Below are 19280 nucleotides of genomic sequence, written 5' to 3' on the forward strand. Positions count from 1 at the left end.
TAACTGGACGTACACCAGTGTAGCGTGCCAGCATCACAACAATGAGATGTGCACAATTTTCAGGAGAGTGTGTATGGGAGGAGTGGTTGAAGGTCACAACCAGATCAAGAAACTTAGCTTTGTGGGCTAAACTAAGGCAACTATATTCATCTCCAAATCTATTGTATTAGTCTGCTCAGGCTGCCATAACAAAATAACACAGACTGGATGGCTTAAACAACAGAAATTTATTTTCTCACAGTTCTGGAAGTTAGAAATCCATGATCAGGGTGCTGACAGGGTTGGTTTCTGGGGAGGCATCTCTTCCTGACTTGCAGATGGTCACCTTCTCACTGTGTCTTCAAATGGCCTTTTCTCTGGGCACAGAGAGAGATCTCCGGTATCTCTTCCTCTTCTTATGAGGACACCAGTCCTATTGGATCAGGGCCTCACCCTTATGACCTCATCTCACCTTGATTACCTCCTTAAAGGGCTCATCTCCAAATATAGTCACATTGGAAGTTAGGGCTTCAACGTACGAATCTGTGGACGAGACACAATTCAGTGTCCCCCCACTGAGGGACTTTGAGCAGGAGGGTAACATGATCTGATTTGCCTTTTCATTAGCTCAGTTTGAGCTGTCTGTGTCGTGGAGGATGGTTGAGGTGGGGAGTGGATGGAGGGGAGACCAGAGACCATTTACAACTATCGACCACTGAAGGAAGTAGATGGAATGGTGGCAGTGGGGGGGGTTGGAGAGGAGGTCCCAGGGGAGAGAGAATTAAGAGGGGGAATTCACAGGACACGGCAACGGACTGGATGGACAAGGAGGGAAGGACATTGTAGGGAGGAAGCAAGCAGGGCTCTGGGGTCCCAGGCCTGTGGGAGTGGCTGGCTGGTGTGCCCAGCACTGAGGAGAGGTGAGTGGAGATGGCGTGTCCAGTTTTAGTTATATTGAGTTTTGGGGGCTTGTGGGACACCCAGGTGGAAGTGTCCAGGAGCCTGGATTCAGCAGAGACCTGGGCTGAGTCTGGAACAATCTCCCGAGCAGATTTCCAGAGCGGTTGCCATTCTCCTGAGAGTCTATTCTGAAATTACTTAAAATAGCCACACGCTGCCCTGCAGCCCTCCTTAGTCACCAGTGTGAAAACCTCAAACACCAGCAGTCCAGCAGAGACACCTCAGCCAATTTCTAGTTTGTTTTTCCAGTGTGAGGTGTCTCATTCCTCCCAACCCGTCTCCCTCCACCCCTCCCCCAGGCCTTTCATTCCTCTCACATGTCCCCTCCCCGACCATAGTTTTTTCCCCTGAACTCAGCCTATCTTGGCTCTTTATCAGCCTTGACCCTTCCTCACGGCTCTCTCAGCCCCTCCCGATTTCCTTCTTGCCTCTCTTCCCCCTCCCCCTGCACATCCCTTTACCTCTTGCTCTGTCTGCGTTTTATTTCCTCTCTAAAGCATATACATCTTCTCATTATTTTTTCTTCCTTTACTGCCAATCACAGCCCCATAATGTGGATCCCCTCCAAGGAGGCTTTCTAACTCCTGTCCAACTCCCTAAAGGTGCATTTGTTTCATCTCCCCTTTCTGCACTGGCCCCGCTTCACACTGTGGACCCTCAGCATGTCTTCCCATTTGGTGTGCCTCCTCATCCCCTGAAATGCACAAACCTTCTGCAGTGCAAGACCTGTTTAGCTGTGCACAGAAGAGCAAAGAGCCCAGACAGAAAGAATCTGTCTGTGAAAAGTGAAGGGAGTCACCTGAAGCCAAAGGTAGCCCAATGGCTGAACCAGGATGAAAAGCTGACCTCCTGACACTAAGTCCAGGACCCTGGGAAATTTACAACACCAGGTGCACTAGGGCCTACATAGACCCTGACATCTCACCTCAGCTGGGCTCCTGCTGCTGCCCAGGGGTCCTCTCCACCATCTCCCACTGACTCCCCACTACCCTCCCCAAGGAGAATGCCGCAAAGCTTTCCCAAACCTCCGCCTCAAGTCAGTAGACCTCCTCTGGTCTCTGAGCTCTGCTGGGTCCTGGTCTCCACCAGGCCATTCCACACCCGGTCAAGGATTTTAAAGGGACCTAGGTTCAATGGGGTCAAATTAAATACTCTGGAGTCAGCTCTGCCCCGCATGGCTCGACCTGGGTCTCAAGGATGACCCCTCAGAAAGCAGAGTTCGTGTCTTTAACGGGGAGGAGGGATGCCTAGAGGAGAGAGTTGCTAAACACTGGGTGGTGGAGAGGATGGGAGACTGAAAAACCTGGGGTTTCTGTTTGTAGCTACAAAGCACATCTCTAAAAGCACTCCCCTTAAAAAGCTCCAACTCCTTCCTGTGGGCCAGTATCACAGGGGGTTAAAGAGTAACAGAAACGGGCCACTCATCGAAATTTAGGAGATGTATTTATACAGCACAGAGGTCTGTGGGAGGAGTGGATGTGAGTGGGTCACCTGGAGTCTTACCTGGTCCTGGGGTCGACGCTCCGTGGGCAAAGTTGTCTAGGACAGCAGGCCCATTAGGGCTCTAAGATGGTGGGAGCCTGAAGGTCCCTGGGCCTAGAGTTGGAGCTCCTGGGAGATTCTCTCTGGGATCATCTTCCCTTGAATCTATCACTAAACCCACCATAATAGGACTTTGAGGGGGGAACATTTTCTACTTTCCCGGAATTGCTGATAAGGGCCCAAAATGAAGAAAAAAGAGATGCAAAGTAGCCCCTATCATAAAGAACAACCGTTAGGGCCTGATACCCTCCCCAAAGAGAGCAGGATACTTGAAATAGCTTTGTAACTAACCACCCTTCCCCATCCCATTCTATAAAAGAAGGTTGGGGGGAGAGAGCGGAAGGAGATAGACAAGAAACTCTGGGTTGTTTCCTCCCCTCCTTGAAGCTGAAAAAGCAAGGAGGCTCTGAGAGAATTGTCCGTGGGGATTTAAGCTGGCTGCTGGCCTGACATCTCCTTTCCCAACTGGACATCTGTGACGCAGCTGACTTGCTGATCAGTCTCCTCTACCTAGTGAAGCAGGGAGGGGAGAAGTGGGAGAGAGGCAGCGCTGAGAGAGGAAGCACTGAGGATCGACCTGCACACCATCAACTGGTACAGGAAGGATGTGTACGTTTCCCACGGGTGAATGGACACCCCAGAAGGGAGCTAGGTGCGAGCCATAATTCAGGTACAAAACCCAAGGCAGAGTCCTCGGAGCAAAGTGGACACGGGGTATATATTGCTGTAGGGAAGTGTGGAAAAGGTCAAGCCAGAGCTGGACTTCCCACATAAAGGCCCTGTGCAGTGGCGGGGGGGCCCTACCCAGACCCGGTGTGGGCTCCATACAAGGACCAGTATTTGAGCATCTGCTACAGAGAGGGCAAGCAGCGCTCATCTGAGAAGCTGCTACAATGAACGGAGAGGGCTACAACTGTTGTCTGTTAGGAGGCCTCCACGGTGTTCCTTTCCCTCTTCCCTACCCCATCATCTCAGGAGAGCTGCATCAGGATAAAGTGGAGGACGAATTGTCTCTGAGCCTGACTGAAGCCCCACTGCTCTCCTCCAAGCTGTCAGCCGCCAGTTAATGACTCTGCCAGGACAAGGAGGGGAGGAGGATCTAAATCAAGCTGGAGATTGAAGTTTGTCAGTGGCTGGAACTGAGCTGGTAAATACCTGAAGTAACCAGGAAGTTATGGGAACTGCCCAAGTTGTCCTAAGGGATCCACTACCCGGAGGAAGGAGGATATATGCCAAGGAGCACAGCTGAAAGAGATGACGGCAGAGGGAAAGCTTCACATCTGTACCCCAGGGTGCTGCTATTCCCCAACTGCTTTCACCCAGCGTTACTGGACGCCCCACCAAGTTCTCAAGCACTGGGGGGCATGGCTAGTTACTCCAGGGCCTCAGTTACCTGAGACTTAGCTCCCAGGTGGGGTGGGGGGAGCTCACAGGAGGGAAGGTGCATTCACCCTCTGCTTTACCAACGACGGGGAGAATGGTAATTACCGTAAATGTGATAGATCTGTCAGAAATAATAGACGTAAAATGCACCCTGTAAACTGTGAAAAGCAAGTCTTTTTATTCTTGGACAACGTAAAAATTGCAGATTTTTTCATCAATATGGAAAACACAAAGATAATCTACATTGTGATAGTCACCAGAGCTGTTCACCAGATATTTCTAATTCTACTTCTGGGCACTTACCAACTGCCTTTGAGCTAGATGGGACCATGTGATTTGCTGTAGTCATTGAGATGTGAACAAAGTGACAAGTCACTTCCAGATGGAAGCTTTAAGAACCAGGGTACAATTTAGCATGCTCCTCCTGCCCCCCCCCCCATTTTTTTGCCTCCAAGAGCATGGAGAATGGAGCCTCCCTCAACCTGGGTCCCTGATGGAGAGCAGCGCCCTCTGCTGACGTATGATGGATATGTTCCAAGAGGGAGAAGAATAGCTTTGTGATTTAAGGGTGCGGGGAATGTATGTTACTGCATCTCATCCTGGTCTCTCCTGATTCTTATGAGTAATTCACCAATGTGCCCATCATCCAGTGAAGACACCACATCCAAGTATTCAATGCCCCTCCACCACCAAGCGTGTGGATGATCAAGGTTGCCCTGGTTGGGTGTGTCACATACAGGATGATGCACCATTAGCTGTAGTACAGTCAAAGCTTTGCCACGAAGACCCCAGGCAAAAGGACCTTCACAGAGCAGCTGAGGGGAGAAGGGAAGCAATGCAGACAGTGGGAGGGATGAGGCTACACCGATGAGGTGTTGGCTGGGGTGACATAGAAGAGTATAAGGGATGAGCCAGATTTGACAAGAAATGACAAGGATACCTGTGTCACACACCTAGCACAGGCATTCATTGGCAGGCATATAACCAAGGTCATGACCCTTCACTGTATTAATTCAGGAAAGTCACACAAAGGAGAGTAGTGATCCAGGCCATAGGAATGAGGGCTTGATTTGGTGGTACTGCATGAAAAAGGTCAAGTTTCACCTGTCACCCCTTGTACAATAAATTAAAAAAAAACCCTAATGCCACAGACCAGAAGATCAGGTTGCCAGGAAGCTCTTCAACCTCCTTGGTGGGCATAGCTGTGGCCCTGTGGGTTTTTTCTACAAGGGCTCTGGTGCTGCCAGCTTCCCATCCCACGCAGATCCCCTGGGGAACCAGGGATGAGTACCAGCCTGGAAGCCCCTCCTCTGATGGCATCTGAGGGGCCCTGGCAAGATGCCTGGCCCCAGCAGCAGTCATCTCTCTCTCTCTCTCTCTCTTTTTTTTTTTTCTTTCTGGTCGTGCTGTGCGGCATTTGGGATCTTAGTTCCCTGACCAGGGGTCAAACCTGCGCCTCCTGCATTGGAACTGCAGAGTCTTAACCACTGGACCACCAGGGAAGTCCCAAGTCATCTCTTGACAACGTCCCCAGTCTTACCCTCCCCACAGAGGCCAAGCATGGCTCAGAAGACTTTTAGTGGAGGAAGAAACAGGATGGATCTACCGTTCACTTCTCCTTGACCGCTACTGGGAATGGCCCTCCTGTCCTTGGAGAAAGCAGAGGAAGGCTGAGCGGGGCTGCAGGCTGGCTCTGCCCCCTTCCCACATCAGCCTGGATCTCTCTGCTGGAGGCCAGGTCAAACCCAAGTCTCCCAGTGAGGTCCTGCATAGGCAAATACCCGCCTTATTTCTCTTCCCCAAATCCCTGGAGCCCATGATATGCCTCTACAAATTAGTGGTTTTTAATAAGACTGTAAACTATGCAGAGAAAAAAGTGTACTCACAGCTGAATGCAGCCACCCAGGGTTAAGGAGGGAGAAGGCTGTTGTTCTAGCCCCTCCAGGAAGGGAGCTGGGCAGTGGGCAGAGCTCCAGACCTGGAGAGGCAGATCTGAGGGTGACACCCAGCTCTGCCTTTCCCAGCTGGGTGTAACCCAGCAAGTCACCGAGCTCCCAAGTCTGCATCCACGCCTGTGAAATGGGATTGATGACGCCAGTAGCACTGGGCTGGGGTGAGTATTAAGTATTTCAGGGCCTGTGGCCAGAGCAGCTCAGTGTCAGCACTAGAGAAGGGGGACCTATATGACCCCATTCAAAGGCTGACATCCTTTCCCGGGAAAAAGCTGAAGGAAAGGCTAGGGGAGAATTTCTCAAGGGCATTATCTTCTGTTCACCTGCAAAGGACAAGGGAACAGAGGTGACAAAAAGAGACTGGTGAGGAAGCCACATCCGGGAACAGCTGCATGTGGGCGTGGGGTGGTGGATACAAAGGGAAAAGACGCCCCGTGGCACCAGACACAATCTAGAGCCTCATCTCTGCTGCAATGTCCACGCTGAAGGCCTCCAGCAATGCCAAGCAGGCCAGCAGCCTTGACCTGAATATGTGACCCGAACATGTGTCCCACAAAAGTGGGGCACGGACGGTGTGACGTTCATTGGGGGCCTGCTCCCTGTCTACGGCTGCTTTCCAGCCTGGGGTCTTGTGATAAGCATGATGGCCACAATGCCCACTCCCACCAGCCTGAAGCCACAGAATGGGCTACCCCCAGCCCTGCCCCCAAAGCACCACCACCAACATCCCCTACCTTCCTGGTGAGGGCAGCTGTATGGGTGCAGGCAAGAGGGAGGATTACAAAGAGGGCACCAACACTGTAGGTGGGGGCCCAGGACATCGATGTCCTAACCGCAGTGTGGCGCCACCTAACGGCCACTTCTGGGTTCTTTTCCCATCTAGCACCACAGACTTCCCAAGATCAGAGTGGAGGGCACCCGGGCCACAGAAAATAACGAACCTTTTAAGGAAATGAAAGCCTTTCCATCAGAGGAAGCCACCCAAAGAAAGAGGCAACAGCTGCCAAGATTGACTCATTTTTATTTTTTATAAAACAAGCTACAAAGAGTCTCCCTCCCTCCTCACAAAGGAAAACCACACAACACAGCCTCCACATACGTGTGAGAGAGAAGATGCCCAGGGGAGAGTCTGACTTTCTACAAGGAGGTGCTTCCTCCTGGCCAGAGTAGGGGACTGGGGTCTCCTGGAAAGTCCATCTGGTTGCAGCACGCTGAGCCTTCTGGTCCAAACTAATGGGCTAGGGCTCCCCGTCCACCTTACCATGTTGGGATGGGGCCTCCAGTCACCCTAACACAACCTTTGGGACTTTCACCCAGACAGCAAGAACCTTCTGCAGTCAGAGGATGGGATACCGGGATGGGGTACGAGATGCACGAGATGTGGCCAGATTTCCAAAAGCAATCCATAGGGGCACCAGTCCTGGGCTACTACCCACCCTCCCCCACTGCTGCCACGCCTGCTCACGGAAGGGGTGCTAAGGGCCACTTGTTGTGCTTTGATGACTGTCAGATAGGCATGGCCACCCGGGCAGAGGGAGCTGGCATCTGACCCGAAGGCTGCCCAGCACATTGGATTCCACGTTGGAATCACAGTAAAACGTCTGTGGAAAGCTAGGCCTGGATGTCCCCGTAGCTGGGTTATTATCTCTGCACTTCTAGGCGAGGCAGAAGTGGGAGGCCCAAGATGAGCTGTGCTCTGGAATTGGCCTCAAGCCTGGAAGCCTTTAAGGGCATTTAAGGGAACAGGAAGAACCTCAGCACTGAGTTTTTTTAAAAAGGCTGAGTTTCCAACAAGGTGACCAACACAACTCTTCCCTCGGGCTTATGAGGACCAGAGGACGGCAAGGGGAGATAGAGGAGCGTGGAAGTAAAAGCCTAGTCTGACCTTGGCCCTGGGAGCTGTCTCAGGAAGCCTCATTCGTGGGTTTGCAGGAGGTGAGAAGCCTCCTGTGGGTACTGCACTCACCAGGGCAGGCCATCTGTCCTCTTCCCTCTGCTGCTCAGATACTAAACAGCTACTAAATAAAAGGCCCCTCTGTGTGTCTTTTCCTTCTTTGCCTCACTTCTCATGCTTTACGTGGAGTAGATGTTAAACATGGGTGGAAATGTTTCAACTGACCCTAACGCAAATCCTTGGAGGACAATTTGCTCAGTGGGCCACCAGGACACTGTGCACCCACGGGGTCAGGGCCACCTGGGGATCCGGATGGCAGGAACACATGGGCATGGGAGCCCTCCCTCCAGGGGCCCCTCACATTGTCCCACACCCAGCCTCCCTTGAGAAGGTCAACCGCCAAGTGACTTGCCAGCTCTGACAGCCACAGCAGGAGGCGGTGCCCTCCTCCCACTAGAAAAGAACTAATGGAGTCTGCACTATAACCACAGGGGTCGGTCTCCAAACAGAATCCAAGCGGGCTGGGGATGGAGTTCCAGAAAGCTGGGCCGTGTGTCCAGAGCCCTCACAACCCAGAGCAGGAAAAGGGAGGGGAATAAACAGACAGCAGTGCCAATGGCTGTACAAAAGAACTATACAATTTACATATATATTTATATACAGTATATAAATCTCTTTCTTCTCAGTCCCAACAAGACCCTCACCCCCTCAGAACCCTAAAAGTTGTCAGTAGCAGATCCAAAACCTTAACAGTAAAAGAGAATGAACAGTCTTTCTTCCCTTTCCTTTTCCCACCGTGGTATTAGATATTGGTGTTTAAAAATGAAACCAAAAAGAAGACACACAAGTAAGAGTTATTAAAAGTGCAAACATGGTGGGCACCACTCATGTTACATGGGATGTGGCTGGGCTGTGGGCAGCGTCCAAGGTCAGGTGTCTGGTGATCCATCCAGCCTCCCTGGTCTCTCCACCTGCCCTTTGGTTTTCTGCTCCTTAGATGAGGCGTCCTACTGAGAAGGGAGGTATAAGTGAGAAGTTAGAGCTGGGTTTACTTGCAATCCAGCTACACATGTCAATTTCCTCACTGGAGCAGGCTTTTCTACCTGCTGTTAAATACGGGGCTGGGTGGAACACAGGTAACCTGGACTTGCAGATAAGCCCATGTTTTACCAGCCCATCTTTGCCACCATGAGGCATCACAATCACAACAAAATGAGGCTGCCATTCCAGAGAACTAGGTTTTGCCCAGTAAACACAGTTGGGGGGCGTGCACTCTGTACAAACCATCCTACTCCCAGATGCCAGCCTTTCAACCTGGGGCTGGGGCGGAAGTGGTAGGTGCTTGTTTATAGGTAGGAATGGTAGGATCCTTGTAGCACTAACTAATCTTTCTCTTGTATCCTCAGCAAACAAATTGAACATGGGAGTCCAAGTAACTTGGCCAATCCCAACACTCCGCTGCACTACCAAAGCTGCATCAGGGGGCCCATAGGAAGGACCCCAGAAAGAAGACAACTTACTGAATGGGTTTTTGCCTGATCATTTTCCCTGGGGGAAGATGCCAAGACTACCACCTGCCAAAACAGGAACTTAGGATGCTTGAGTGGCCTTGACCCAGAGAACTGGTAGGGCTTCTTCTATACCTGGGCCCCTGGCCCCTCTAACCCCCAGAATGAAGAGGGCACTTGAGGAAGAGCCAGAGATTGTGTGGCCAGGCTTCCTGTTCTACTCGGGTAAACCCCTTGTTAGCCAACACCCTTAAACACAGTCCCTCTTCCCTAAGGCCAGGGCCCCCTCATTAGCTGAGAGGGGCTTTAGTGCTGATGGACATTTGCATAACCTTCTTGGGTACTGGCTCTCCCAGTCGCAGAAGGTCAGGTGGAAGGAATCTTAGCCATCATCTGGTCCAGCCCCTTCACTTAACAAATCCAGAAACTGATGCTCAGAGCAGTTGAGGGGCTTAACGGAGGTCCAAGCCTTGTTCTGTGAACACCCACTCCACCCCATAGGGTGCTGATTGTTTTTGGAGGCTCTGCAGGGCCCAGGTCTCCTAAGGGAGGAGCAGGGAGCTGCAAGGCAGGCACACCAAGAGCTGGGCCAGCTCCTCGTGGGCCCTGGAGGCTGTGTGATTTTGTGCACAGCCCTTAACCCCTCTGGGTCAGTCTATGGAGCAGGAATTAGGACCACAGCTGTGCTGCTTCTGCTGTGCCTCTCACAGGGTTGCCTTGAGGATCAACTGAATTCATGGAGAAAGGGCTTGGAGGAGTGTAAAGTGCTGTGGGGATACACGCCCACCCTCAGCTCAACTGCCCCCAAGTGACACTAACATTCCTTAAGACCTGAGAAAAAAGACAGAACACAGGGTGGGGTGGGGTGAGGGGTAGATACTGGTATATCTAATGTCACGGATGAGAAAACAAACTTGGAAAGATAGAGGGACAAGCCCAAGGCAGGCAGGTGGGAGGTGAGCCAGGTTGCCAGGCCCTGAATCCCATCTTTCATCTGCTCCAGCCAGCAGCTGCTTCTCTCAGGGGTGAGAGGAAAGATCTACAGGTACCGAGGACCTCAGATAGTCCTGCCCACCAGGCTGAGACTCAGGAGAGAAAACGTACAGCCAGCGGTAACCAGCTCTCACCCTGAAGGCTTACTGCACTAATCCCTTTACCAAAATATCGCTTCATCCTCAGAGCAACTGTATATGGTTCTAATAAAACAATCAAATTATCTCCATTTTATGAGGATGAAACTGAGGTTTGGAGATGGCGTAGCTTTTACGTGGTGAAGCAAACTCAGACCTGACTGTCTGCTTCCAGAATCATGCTCTTAACTACCAAGGAAGGCAGGGGAGAGAAAAGGTCCGAGCCCGGAGCAGGTGCCATCCTTGGGCAATTCATCGGAAGAGCTGGCAATTTTTTTCAGTGGAAGAACTCGGCTCCAGGCTGCCTGCTTCACAGGGTGGTGACAGTAATCCTAATGATGGTGCTTTATATACTGGGAAGGACGGGTTAAGAAAGACCAGCCCTCGGAACACTGTGCAGAGAATTCAGCTCCCCAGTGAGGAGTGTGGTTGGTAAAAATGCCTGTGTTCAAGGGGCATTTCCCGGAAATTCAGTCCCTCACACCCAAAGCTACATTCACCCCCAAACTCGGTGTCCTCCCCACTCCCGACTTCTGCCCCCAGCTTGGTGTGCAAGCCCCTTTCGGCCCACCAGAGGGCACTGCACAACACCAGATGACCAACATCTGCTCCATTCCCTACATACCATCTACCCAAGTGGCTTTTCTGCTGCTCAGCAGAGGAGAGGGACCCTGAGAAGCTGCCGGCAGCCTGGGGGTGCGTTACTCTACTACTCCTAATTTCTCTTGTGCATTCACCACTAACCACGTACTGAGCTAAGTTCTTCACAGGCACCAGCTTGTTAAACCTTCACACCGAATCTGTGAGGCAGACGCTATCGTCTCCATTTTGCAGATGAGGAAATTGAGGCTCAGAGAGTTTGGGTAGCTTGCTAAAGATTACAGAGCTAGTAAGTGTCAGCGCTGGATGCTTCCTTTGGGTTCTGGTGCCCCACAAAGCTTCAGAGGATAGCCGGGAGGCCTCCTTGAGCTCAGTGGACCCGAGGCCACCACACTCAGCCTCCCCTTGGCCGCTGGGTGCTGCACGGACCTGAACTACCAGCACAGGAAGGGGACTGAGGGCAGAGGGGCTGCAGAGCTCTGTGATTCCAACCTCACTGAGCCCAGAAGTGCTCCTGGGTGGGCCTGGGGTCTATGCTAACACTGGGTAAACTCTTTCCAATACTGGCCCTCGGCCTGCGCTCTGAGAAATGGGCACAGATTCCAAATGCCAAAGCGTAATGTCACCATACAGGACAATCCCTCTCCTATCCCTTCATCATTTGACAAGGATCCAATGCACAGTTACTGGGCGCCGTGCACCGTGCACTGTGCACTCTGCCTGAGGTTAGAAATTGAGAAGGCACACCCACAGCTACAGGGGAGCTGCAGGGGAGAATCAGGAACGTGAACTGCAAATGCAGTGTGATAAGGCTTCCAACAGCAGCAATAATCTTATGAAGAAGAATAGTAATATTGAACTTCCACGGAGTTCCTTCAATGTCTCAGGCACTACGACAACTGCTTTGACTCACTGTTCCAGTGAATCAGCACAACAGCCCTATGAGGTGGCTGTTATGATTATTTCCATCTTACAGATGAAGACACTGAAACCCGGGATGGCTGAGTAGTTTGTACTTGGGTGAAAGAACTAGTCTGTGGCTGAGGCAGGGTCCTGGGGACTCAGAGTCGTGGGAACACAGAGAGGCATCCTCATCAGACAGGGGAGCCCAGAGTGATGAGGTCACTCACCCAGGGCCACACGCCCCAGAACAAAGGCCAGAACCCAGTGATGGAGCGGGCAGGTCCCGAGACTGGGTACCTCATGGTAACTCAGCCACTTCCCCAGCTACCCTTTGGGTTTACACTGTCAAACAAGGGTTAGAAGGAGGAAAAGCCCTTATGTTTCCTCCAAGGCAATCTCAGCATTTCCCAAGCTTCCATTTCAAATAAGTCAGCACCACCCGAATCGGTATCTTCAGCCCAGACCTTTCATCGGCCCTACAGACCCTCTAATTCTTTGCATGCATCCGACTTGACACGTCCAAGCCATCCTCGTCACCTTCCCTGTCCCCCTGCACCCGCTCGGCTCTTCCTCCCACGTTGCCCATCTCAGTGAAGGGACCCACTGTCCAGTTGCCCAAACCAACCTTCATCCCTCTATGCACTCAATCACCAAGGCCTGCAGGTCTACCTAGTCACCTCTACCCACTACTCTGCATCCCCTACTGGGTTTTTCATAACTCGGGCCTCCATCACCTCCTGTCTGGACAGCCATAGCCTCCTACTGGGGACTCTGCCTCGCTTATCCCCAAGCCACTTCCCACACTGCAGCAGAATAATTTTTAAGCAAAACTGGTGCTCTTGTTTCTCTGACTGAATCCCTTCAACTGCTTCCCCACCGCCCTTGTATAGCTGAAACTCTCTCACCTTGCCGCCTACCCCTTCCCCTCCCCTTCCATCTTCAAACATGCATCTCGGTCACACTGACATCCTTCAGCTCCTCTAGAACTCTCCTCCCTCACCTCTGCAGCTTCACTCTTCACTTGCCTCAGCTCAGAACACTCTTCCCTCCCCTGATCTCTCTGCTTGGCCACCCCTTACTCATTGCTCAGGGGTTGCTGTAGAGCAGGGGCAGCAAACGTATCTGTAAAGGACTAGCTGGTAAGTATTGTAGCTTTGTTGGTCGTGTACAATATACAATAGTCTCGGTTGTATACTCTTCTTTTTTGAAAATGACATCCCTTTAAAAATAGAAAAACCACTCAGCTCACAGGCTGTACAGAAACAAGCCGTGGACTAGATTGGGCCCATGGGCCACGGTTGGCTGACCCCTGGTCTAGACATCACCTCCTTCCCAAAGTTTTCCAAGCCCGTCTGCCCCTGCGCTGATGGGGGAGCCCTACGTACGTTCCTACAATGCTCTGCACTTGCTCCACTGTGACAGAGATCATTAGGTGTCTACCAGAATTCACGCTCTCCTCCTCTTCCTGGGTTCCCAGCCTTCCTTACTGTGGGGTGTGGTCTAGTGACTGAGTTCAAGCCAGTGAAATAGGAGAGGTGATGTGTGTCACTTCCAGGACTGGCCCATCAACCCCCCACCACAGGCACTGCTCCAGGCTTTACGCCATCTGGCTGGCTGGGAAGGGAGAAGACCCCCAGGGTGACCCTGGATGCCACATAATAAAGATGGCAGAGTCATTCTCAGCCTGAATCTCAGTGACTGCACACGAAGCAATCCCCACTCCTATTCCTTCCCCTGCATACACCACACACACACACACACACACACCCCTAGGACCTGGAATCGTGGGGCAAGATGAACTAATATCCACTGTGTTGAGCTGAGCCATTACGTGTGTGGTTCTACTTGTCACTGCAGCCTGGCCTATCCTAATACACCCTCATAGCACTTACCACAAGGTATGTAAATACTTTAGTATCTGTCTCCTCCATAGACTGTGGAAGGATAGGGACCTTATCCATCCATTCCTCCACTATATCAGGCATCTAGCACGAAGCATAACACACTCCCAGTAAGTAGCTGAATAAACACGCACCTGGGACCTCATCTACTGGGGGAGCCCTTGGCCCCCGGGCCCGGGAGGGGCAAGTCCTAGCGGGCCAGGAGCACAGGCAAGCACTCACCTTCTTTGCTAACACCCAGGCAGCCCTTCAGCTCGGGAAGTGAGATGACCTTGTCCTTGTTCAGGTCACAGTAGTCAGTGAAACGCCGGGCACATTTCTTGGGCTTGGCTTTCTTCTTCACGTAGCGTTTGAAGGGCTTCATTTCCCTCTTGTTAATGTCATCGCTGCTGTTGCTGTCCAGCTGGCTGAAGTACCAGTGCACCACTCGCTCCTCCAGGGTGTGGCTGGGGTCTGGCTCCGAGAACCTGGGCCACGGGCAGACACCCCCATCCCCAAACACACTACTCAGGATCCTGCAGGAGCCACCAGCCCAGCCTCAGTTCCCTCCCACATGCTCAGATGCCAGGGCTGCCGGCAGCCAGGCAGAAACGGCTTATCCGAGCCCAAGCCCTCCCAGCCCCAATGAGCCTGCAGCTGAATCAAGCCATCCTTTCCAACTTGAGCCACAAGACTGGACAGTTTGTTCTTCGGGGGTCCCCAAGTAGGTGAGCCTGCCACCCCCTCCGCCATAGCCAGCAACGTTCTCGTACAAGACGGATGCTCAAGACATACTGGCCGGATAGAACCACAGGGATCCAAACGGTCCTTCTCCTAGCCTAGTGTTGTTGCCACACAAACTGCCCATTGCACGTGAACTTGGCATCCAAATGAACATGACTATGGGAAAGGGTGCTCGGAGCCTGCACCACCCACCCAGTGCCAGTCCAGGTCCTGGGAGGGCTTCCAAAGCAGGAGGCAGAGCCCCTGGCTTCAAACTGCTGTCTTGGCGAAACAGAGCCAAAAAAGTGAAACCGAGCAGCAACAATTCAGTGTGAAGTGTGAAGTTCCCGTGGGCCGTCCCTGTCAGGTATCAAGTGCGGTAAGAATTGAGGAAAGAAGGCAATTGAGATGGACACAAACAGAGGTTCTACAGCTGGCAAGTCCAGACCTACTAAGCGTGAGTCTGTCCACATAGAGGTTTTAAGACAGGAGGTCCAGGGTGGACCCAGGAAGCCACATGTTAACTAGAACCCCCAGGGGATTCTGCTAAGAAGCACTGGGCTAGAGTAACCAAGAGAACTTCCCGGTGTCAAGATGCACAGCGGTCACCGCATCTAACACAGCCCATGTATGCGTGCGTGGTGACCGTAACGTGACAAGAGCAATGCCTACATGTGTAATGTACACAAGGCCCACCCATCAATTTCATTTACTCATGCCTCATCTTTTCCCAAAAAAGATTCAGGGTGCTAGCTGAAACTTTTGAAGCCAATGATGCGTCTCTTCTAGAGGGGGTGACTGGGGTCTCTGGCTAGGAGAACAGAGTCACACAAGTCCCATGGTTCCTGCTGCCAGGGCTTGGCACGGAGTGAATGTGGTCCAGGCCCTTTTGTTTAAAGCCCTGGGTAACTTTCCCTTGGTTGGGGGACTAAGGCTGAGGTTGGGAGGTCCATACATTCAAATACTTAGTCTGCAGGGCACTGGGACAGACTACGTGATGACCATGGGTGAGAAGCCTGGGCAGAGGTGCTCGCTGTCACACAGGGATCCTGCACCAGGGATTCAGCGCCTGCCAGCACACTCTTAAGCTGTACCTGGCAAGAAAAATATTCAAGGCACTCCCAGTGCCTTGGGGTTCTTCTCTAGGGTTTGCCGAGTTTTCCAGGAGGGAGGGGACCATCCCTGACACTCCGCTATGAATGAGCCAGCAAACTCCCTCCCCTACCCCAACCCCCAAGTGGCCTCACCATTTAGGGAAAAAGATGTTTCATTACCAAAAAAAAAAAAAAGCCAGGCATCCCTGTTGAATGCCCACTCCTAATTAAGTGGATTGCCATCTTGGGCAGGTCCCCCTGGGCACCCTGGACCAATTCCAAGAGAGCACAATTAGTGGATCTGCCAGCAGGACCTCATCTTGACAGGTCTGGCGCAGGGAGCACCTGGGGAAGGTGTGAGGGACCGTCTGCTTCTGGTCCTTGGGGAATCTGCTAGGTCTGTCACAGAAACCAGGCTTGGAAGGGCTTTCAAACAGGCATGGCTCAGACTGTTGTCTCTGCCAGTACATGGTACTTTGGTGGTTTTAAGCTTCCTCTATTTTCACTGCAACATTCACTCTCGAGCTTGCAGGGTATACCAGGCGGGCCCCAGAAAATTCTCTATCAGGATGCTCGTGGAGCAGCAGGGAGGGTGGCCAGCTCCCTCGCAGGGCACCCTGCCTGCCCTCGCCTTCCCCTATACGCGAGGGAGGACCCAGCTGCAGGAGGAGAGCCGGGAGGGACCCAGGGGACACACTCCAGCTATTTCCACCCAGGCTTTCTAAGGAGGTCAGGGGAGGGCCTTCCCCCTCGGCCCCTCCCGTGAGGGGGCCACGAGAACCCCTGGCGAAGACAGCTCTTCCTTTAACCTTTAGGCTCAGCATAGCGTAATGTCTACCTAGAGGCTGGAATAATAAAGCCTCACTCGCTGAGACGGGAAGGGATGAGGTCATCCCACCCAGACGCCCAGCCAGGGGAGGCTCGCTGTCTTCAACACGTGTTCCTGGGCTCCCGCCTGCCTGCCCAGTTCTCAGCGACTCAGTTGCTGGAGCTCCCCGCACCTTCCTTTGGGCTAGGCTGCAGCAAGAAGCAGCTCTTCTCCCGTGCTACAACCTCTAGGAGTTTCCTCTTAGGCCAGAGAGTGACTGTCATTTGGCTGCTGCTCCTTTTTCCCTCCCTTGCCTGCCTCCTTGTCTGGAGAACCATGTTCCTGCCCTCCTCACTCCCAGCACGAGCTCCCCAGCCCAGAGCGGCCATGCCTTCTGCCTGCTACCCCCTGTATGTCCCCCATACCCCGCAGCTGAGGCCACATCCCAGGAGACGTCCCCCGGGAGCCCTCCAAGCAGTGCCTCTGCCTCCCTATAGCACTTCCCCAACCGGCAGCCTGCCCTGTGGGCCTGAGGGGCCTGCCTCTGCCTGCCCCCGTCCCCAGCTGGTGTAAGGCACTCTGCTTCTGAAATCCTTTGACTTCCAGAATCCCATGCTGCCCCCTCCCCAAACATCAGAGCCAGGCTCCACACGTGTAGCTAGGCAGCGCTAGGGTCCTACTTTGGAAGCCAAGGCTTTGTCTAGGCCAAGCGCCAAGTACATTTAAGGCAAAGATTTCTCAGCGAGGGTGCGGGGCAGGGGGTGGGATCATGAACCCTCAGAACACGTAAACAAAGCCATAGTCCCTCTCTCTAAAATGCACATGCACCCAGAACTCTGCAGATTTTAGGGGTTTAATGGACTCCCTAAACCCCATCCAAGGTCATCCAATGGACTCAAGTTAAGAACCCTCATCTAGAGGGAAGGAGACTCCAGCCATGACCCCAGAAGAATAAGTCCGAACCTTCTGGAAGGAGATCGGGTGAGACAAAAGACAGTAACTGGGAGGGGGTTGGGCGTAGTTTTCATGCTTCCAACCAAGCATACTAGAAAAAAGAAAACTACTGAAGGCATCTGGCTCAAAACGCTGAAAATGAGGTTTCTGGCTTCACAGCAGCCTCAAGTCCCCAAACTACCATGCTTCATGCAAGAACTAGTTAAGACTGACATCTATCAGGAGTCCTGATTTAGCCAAACCAGCAGCGGGCATGTGTGAAAGAAGACACGAGAAGCCTCTGTTAACTAAGGAGAAGCTAAGATCTTCCCGGGGAGTGCTGGATGGGGTGGGGCAAGAGGACCTCCCAGAGTCTCCAGGAAGCTCTCAAGCAGTCTGTGCTGGAGTCCTTTCCATCACAGCTGGACTCCCCGCAATTTACCCCTGACCTCAAAGCCACAGCCCACTGAGCCCTCCAGCTCGTACAGCTTTCTAGCAGTATCCTTTAAAAATACTGGCAACTTGCACTCCCAGTTCTAGGGTTACACGGGCATCAGACTCCCGGCCTCTCTCTCACACATGCCCACAGAACTGGGATGAGAACCGCTGGAACTCAAAGGGGCTCATCAGGCAAGGGCTGGGGACCCTACGTTAGAGAGTGGGATGGTTCTTTAGGTTCACTTAACAGTGGTGCCCAGGTCCTTGCTGTGGGCCTCCCTACAGGTACAATTCCACTTCCATTAAAAGGGCTTATTGGGTGTGTAGAGGTTCCAAGTTTCCTCGGATATGGTGTGGAGAGACACAGTGCAGTGTTGGCGTCAGCCCCACCTCTGGGCTGTTTTGGTGGCCGTCCTGTTGCCTCCCGTCTCCAGGGATGAGGAAAACCACTAGAGCCAGGTCCCTCCCTCGACTGGCCGGGCCCCACCGAGTCTTCTCCCAAATTAAGAGGCGGCAGGTGCCACCCTTCCCCTTCAGCCCTCTCAGTGTCGCTTCTGCAGCCTCAGCCCGCCGGGCCTTGGCTGCAATGCACAGCTGGAGAGTCAGCCCCTTTTACCACAAGGAAACTGGCGCTGGCCAAGATCTTGGGCCCAATTCCGCTGTCCCAAGCAGTTTTAAACAAGGTGAGGTGGGATGGCCTGGAGGCACGGGCCAAGCCAAGCAAGTCAGCTGAGCCCCATCTGGAGCCGGGTCCAGGCCCTGCCAGCTGTGCGGGTGGGTAGAGCTGGGAAATGCCAAGTCAGCCGCATTCCAGCTTCCTCCTTGCAAGAACATCAACAAGTCACCACACTGGGCAGGAAGGAGGAAGCCTCAAGACCCACGGTCTCTTCTTGAGGGACCACGGGAGGGGCAGCGAGGCTTACGCGGCCCAGCCCAGCTCCTCTCAACGTTGACTTTTTCTAGGGTGGAGTGGAGAAGGGAGAGGGTTCCCCTGCTCTAGAAGGCTCTGCCAGCTAGGATCTCAGAACTCTCCCTTTGGGACTGATAAATGCTGATGGGAAGGCTGATTTAGCCGGTGGGGTGAGGCGACGGGGGCGGAACTCTGCCTTCTGGAGCGGGAAGGACCAAGAGCATAATTCAATGATCTAACAACCCTTCACTGAGAACAGCCTCATCTAATGATACCTGCAGGCCACCCCCTCCCAGGCACTAGCCACAGATGTTTCCATGGATACCCCATTCTACTTTGCCTATTTTTAGATTTGGGCAGCACTGCTTTCCCCCTAAATCAGGCTAGAAGACCAGAAAAGGAAGTAGATATCTCCCTCTTCCACTCCCTACATCCAACAAGTCTTCAAATCCTATTGATTTCATTACTAAAGCTTCAGTAAATCATCCCGTCCGCCACAGCTTTAGTCCACATTCTCATCACCTTTCCCTCTGGTGTAGGCTGTAAACTTCCTGCCCCATTTAGCTCCCCTCTCCCCGTCTGGCTTCCATAGGAATGCCCATCTAGTCACATGGCTCCCTGTGGCCCTCTCTGGCACGAATCA

At 52.8% G+C, this 19280-nt stretch overlaps 1 protein-coding gene across 3 annotated transcripts in view; it reads right to left on the reverse strand.

Moving 5' to 3' along the window:
• Positions 1-6835: 6835 nt before the first annotated feature.
• Positions 6836-19280, reverse strand: part of SMOC1 (SPARC related modular calcium binding 1) — a 154313-nt gene continuing 141868 nt past the window's right edge. For 2 of the 3 annotated variants that reach the window (XM_060095926.1, XM_060095924.1), the window contains exons 11-12: positions 13975-14219; positions 6836-8720 (exon numbers count right to left, since the gene is read on the reverse strand). In XM_060095926.1, coding sequence (XP_059951909.1) covers positions 8704-8720; positions 13975-14219 — 262 coding nt within the window. In that variant the 3' untranslated portion in view covers positions 6836-8703. The remainder of the gene's footprint in view (positions 8721-13974; positions 14220-19280) is intronic. The other variant, XM_060095925.1, reaches the window with a different exon arrangement.

This window comes from Mesoplodon densirostris, chromosome 4, assembly GCF_025265405.1.
Source record: "Mesoplodon densirostris isolate mMesDen1 chromosome 4, mMesDen1 primary haplotype, whole genome shotgun sequence".
Classification (NCBI taxonomy): Eukaryota; Metazoa; Chordata; class Mammalia; order Artiodactyla; family Ziphiidae; genus Mesoplodon; species Mesoplodon densirostris.